Source organism: Camellia sinensis, chromosome 8 (genome assembly GCF_055761805.1).
Source record: "Camellia sinensis isolate YWXY chromosome 8, ASM5576180v1, whole genome shotgun sequence".
In the NCBI taxonomy this organism is placed as follows: Eukaryota; Viridiplantae; Streptophyta; class Magnoliopsida; order Ericales; family Theaceae; genus Camellia; species Camellia sinensis.
Genome location: NC_138968.1, coordinates 181,083,940 through 181,089,240, shown reverse-complemented (window position 1 = coordinate 181,089,240; position 5,301 = coordinate 181,083,940). Strand labels below are relative to the sequence as shown.

At 34.6% G+C, this 5,301-nt stretch overlaps 1 protein-coding gene across 2 annotated transcripts; it reads right to left on the bottom strand.

The window, feature by feature from the left end:
- Positions 1 to 869: 869 nt before the first annotated feature.
- Positions 870 to 4,411, bottom strand: LOC114324036 (putative disease resistance protein At4g14610). 2 transcript variants are annotated; one of them, XM_028271761.2, is made up of 2 exons: positions 4,205 to 4,411; positions 870 to 2,274 (listed from the first exon to the last, which is right to left on the bottom strand). In XM_028271761.2, the coding sequence occupies exon 2, from the start codon at positions 2,264 to 2,266 to the stop codon at positions 1,103 to 1,105; it is 1,164 nt and encodes a 387-aa protein (XP_028127562.2). In that variant the 5' UTR covers positions 2,267 to 2,274; positions 4,205 to 4,411; the 3' UTR covers positions 870 to 1,102. The 2 variants fall into 2 exon arrangements, with proteins under 2 accessions (XP_028127562.2, XP_082740394.1); XM_082884268.1 differs by having other exon boundaries at positions 4,013 to 4,374.
- Positions 4,412 to 5,301: the final 890 nt, after the last annotated feature.

Sequence of the window (5,301 nt, the reverse complement as noted above, 5' to 3'; positions counted from 1 at the left end):
CTTAAAATTAATAATTTTTTTATCTGTTGTAAGATTTAAGAATAGCTCCACAGAAAGTACATACAATAGCTTTCCAAGATTTCCAGTAGAATGGGATGTAACAGAACCTTGTGGCGGTTTTCATGTCTGCCACGCTTGCTCCACCACCGCACCGCGAACACGTCCCTGCTGCCGGTTTGCTCCTCCTCATCCTCCTCTTTTGATCAACTAAGAAGCAGAAACAAACCATGGCCTAATAGTCCTCTGTAGTGCTGGTTCTGTGGTAGTGTGGTAATGGGTATAGCATGGTATGGGGAGGCTTTAAATGGGTGGCAATGCCGTTAATGGTTGAGCAGTTTGTAGGTGACACGTGTTTGGTCTGTGGAATTAGTTAGTATATATATAATGATCACGTATTTGCAGCGGGGAACCTGCTCTGCTTTCATGATTATTTTGTGGATGAATGCCATGTGTCGGTTACAGTTGGATTTGTAAACTGTGCTGCGTTTAAATGGAGGGAGTGAGCTGAGCGACTATGAAAATGTACAAGTCGTTGAGTATTCATGAATCCTATCTATTTGTACATATATCACCACCAGAATATACAGACATCATATGAATCATATCTACCCACAAAAGATTGGAAAATCTAAATGGCAAATGTTAACAGGTGCTCCCATGTATTGTTTACTGTTAAAATTGGTGTAAAATTGTTTTAAAAATAGTTTAAAAAAAAATGGAAGTGTATTAAATTGAGTGAAAATGCTATAAATAAACTAATGAAAAGTGAATTGAGTTTTACACTTAATTTGTCTTTTTTGTATGCATCTAGGATACTTGTTAGCAAGACCCAATCTAAATTACCCACCAAAAAAAAAAAAAATCTCAACTGGAAAAAGATTGAACATTGTCTAATCTATATTTTTTCATCCATACCAAATGCTAATAGCTTCTCTTTACAATGTCATTTAGCAGTAAAGCCAGCAACAAGTTGTACTAATAACTCTAATCAGTCAAGCATTGTAGCTACAACAGATAATGCAGAGATACGAGGTACAGCACTAGAATTTTCATTTTGCAAAGAAATTACAACATATTTCAGTTGCCCAGACAACCCACAGCACTAATCATGAAGCTCATTTTGAAATTCATTCAATTTATGTCTCCACTCACGAATGTCATCCACGCCCCTCAGCTTTTCAGCCATATTTATAATGGAAAGAGGCAAGCCATGACATGCTATGATAATTTGATTGGCAATTTCTTCAATTTCTGGATCAACCAGGTCATTTAATCCGACATTTTCCATGAATAACCTTTCTGCTTCATCTAAGGGAAGAGGCACCACTTCGATAATCTCCCTGGCCCTGCAACGCATCGTTCGACACACCTCCCGTGATCTAGTGGTTAAAACCAGTTTGCATCCATTCACTTGTGTGCGAATTCCTATGCTATCTAGATTAAAATGTCTCGAAAGTCCATCCAAAATGAGTACAATCTTCTTTCGTCTGTTTAATGCATTATGCAACCTGGCTGCCCTTTTCCTTTCGTCATTGTCATCTAAATTAAATCCTATTGCTTTCGCAATGTCATCCTGCAATTTAAGAACGGTGTGCTCGGGGGATACACTTACCCAATAAACGTGGTCAAAATTTTGAGAAAGTATCAGTTGATTGTATAAATTTTCAATGATGCATGTTTTTCCAATTCCCTCAATTCCAAAAACACCAATTATTGAGACTCTATCATTCATCACACATCTCTGAATATTTTCCAGAGCTCTTTCTTGTGTATCCACCAATGCGTTCGTCAATAATGCCTCCACCCTAGTATGAGATGATTCAAGTACAAGACCCTCTGGAAATCGTCCCTGTTGATAAAGCTCGTCCACTTGTTCAATATTCTTTTTAACCTGACTTCCCCACCATGCACGCAGTAAAAACTTCACCCCTCCATAATTTCGTACCATGCTTTCCACCTCAATATGTTTACGTTGTACATTTTCCAACCAATTTTTAACTTCTCTCTTTCTCTCATTTCTAGGATTTAACTCCGCAACTTCCAATTGTCTGCTAATATCCTCCTCTAGACAGCATAATGTTTCCATCTTTCTCGCAAGGCTTTGCACATTTTCATCAAGGTGATTGTGATAATTTAGCCACTCAGGGCAATCAACAATGAATGTCCAAATATTCTTAAGAAGTTCGATTTTCGTCCAAACTTTCTTGAGGAACATTGTATCCACAAGACTACCTACTGCCAAAAATGTTAAGAATTCCATCGCCATTGAACAACCTAATGTACAGAATGACAGGGTGGTGATTAGCACACCAGTTACCAGAACAAATAACAGAATAAAACTTCAAGAAGAAGTCATAACAAATAATCAACGAACTTTAACAAACCTAATATTTGCGTCAAGCAATAACTTTAGCACATAAAATACCAAATATTATATTAGAATGCGAGATAACATATGATAACTAAAGCAAGATACTCAAACCGTTAGGCTTAGATTCGGTAGGTGCAATTATAGACTTATAAATGAAGAACATAACTAGAATTTCTAGTGCTAGTAGTTTGTTAATATTTCATGCATGAAGGAATATGAGGTCCATACTACCATATTTAGGACACCAATATTCTTCAATAGTCAACTAAATAAACTATGTTTTGGATTAATGCTTTCAATTACATTTATAAGTGGAATAAAATAGTTGATGATTATTTATCAATATATATATATATATATATATTACTTGATGCTTCAAACTAGTCTAAATCTGCCTTAACAGGTATCATAAAAGGACCTTAGGAGTTCTAAATTAAGTTCCAACAAAATGTGAAATTAGTCCTAGAAAATGATCTGAGTTCTTGTATGCTGCTAATTCAGTCTAGGCAGGGGCACAGCCAAGATTATAGCATTGGGGGGCCAAAAGTAAGGCATTAGCCAAGTCTAAACAGTTGGGTTAAATTAAATGTAAACGACTAAAATCAACAAATCACTATTAAAACTAAGCAAATAAATAATGATAACATTCTAAATCTATTCTAGAAATTTGAATTTCAATGATTCACCACCACTAGAAAAATGTAAATGTAAACGTAAATGTAAATGTAAATGATAATGAATTATGTATCACACTACGTACATAAATTTTTGATGTTCTCTCGTACAAATGAATGAAATAGGAAAATAGATTTTTAGAAAAGAAAACAAACAAAATTATGGTATGCCCTATAACCTATCAAAACTATACCATAATAATTCGTAACAATATCACAATAGTTAATAATTTTTTTCACAACAATAGTTCATAATATTTTAATATTCATAACCTAATCATGATAGTTCGTTACATAACCACAATGATTTGTAACTAAGATTTTTCTTATAGTGCATCTTTCATAACATAACTGAAATTATTTGCACCTAACACTACAAAAACCCATAAGGATCCTACAAAATATGGCATATAAGTAAGAATATAAGAAGTTTGGAGGGCCAAATACAATTACAGTACATAACAACTATATAACTTGCGTGCTTATATGAAAAATTCTTGGAAACTTAGCAGGGGCCAGCCAGCCCCCCCTCCCTCCGCCCCTGAGCCTAAGGTTTATCCATAATCAGTGTTAGATGATATTGTCTATCTCTATATAAGACACCTAAACTTGATCCACACAATCTAAAGGCTTCTCCACTTATTACCAATTTGAGTTAGATGCTACAAAATTCTAACACGGCATTGAAGCTAACTTTCCTTGCTGGTTTCTCTCATCACTGTTCTCTCTATCACCTATACTCTAAGCAACCCAAACCTGGTTCATGTAATATGAAGGCTATACCAAAAAATTCTATCTCCCCCTGTGAATTTTCAGCTTAAACTGACAAAATTTAAGCCTTTCGATTCCCAAGAATTTCAAATTTCACTCACTAACACATACATAAGAATGCAAGCTTGATGCATAAGGGCGACACAACACAAACGAAATCATAGATTCAGACCCAATTTATTCCAAATTCGCTCACCAATACACATATATATCTTGAACAGTAGTAGATCATGCAATCATGATGCATAAGGGCAACCCAGAGCAAGGGAAACCCCAGATTTAGGCTCAAGCTCAAAAGGTGAAATAATTAGAGAAAAATAACGGTTTAATTGCAAAGAGAACAGAGAAGGATACATAGAACAGTTTAGAGGACAAAGCTAGAGAGTACCTGAAAGTGGGATATGAAGATGAGAAACCTAGAAGATAGAGGAGCGGGTGAGCTGAGATATATGCGTACTTTGGTAAACGATTTGAGTTGCAGAAAAGAAAACCGTGTGAAGGAAAGGCGATTGGAGTCTTCCCAAGTAAGTGCTTGGAAGCTACCTGTGTGTGTGTGTGTGTGTGTGTGTGGTGTGTGAAAAATTAGTAGTTATTACATTATTGGAATTTGGGGGAGCATTTTTTAAAGTGAGTTATGGAATTTGCATTAGTTTATAATATATAATCATTGACTTCTACAAATTTTGGATTTAGACACGGAAAGAAGAAAATTATGTAAAAATTGTGTAAAATGTGGGGGTATTTTGGAAAAATAGTTAAAAGTTATTTTTTAACTTTTAATTTATTTTGAATTGTATCGTCTCTTACATTTTATATATTTTTTAAAAAAAAAATTAAAAAAATCAATTTTTAACCATCTTTTTAAAATAACTTGTAATTATATTTCTGTTGGCTTATTTTTCCTACGAAGGAAAATATCATAAATGCGAGCGTGCCAGTAAGGATTGAAAAATCCTTACAGATTAAATTCAAGCCAATTATCAAGCGATTGTGTTGACGATTCTTTTGCCTCAACGAAGAGGACTTCAAAATTGCCAAGTGTAGAGAAAAGAAAAATTAAAAGAAGAATGAGGGAGGCGGAGAAAGACGATTGAGTGAACAATCAAAGTAGTAATTACTTACTTCTACTCCTATGCTTCGAAAAGGAAGTGCATAAAATGCTTCGAAATGGAAATGCTGAAAATAAATATTTCGAAATATAAATCTATGTTAAACTACTCCTAAGATAAGGAAAATGACAAGAAATATTGAAATCAATTGTCTTTGATTATGAATTCTGGATCTCTTTACAATGTAGCCATTAATGGCTATTTATAGAGGAAAAAATACAGCAATAACTACTTAGTAACTACCAATTTCTTCCATCTTTATTCTTGTCTTGCCATGTGTCCTTCCACTCATCCACTTTGTCCTTCCACGTGTTCTGCAAAAAATTACAAATTTATGGTGCCAACATTACCTCCCGCGGCCCTTAAAAATGATGTT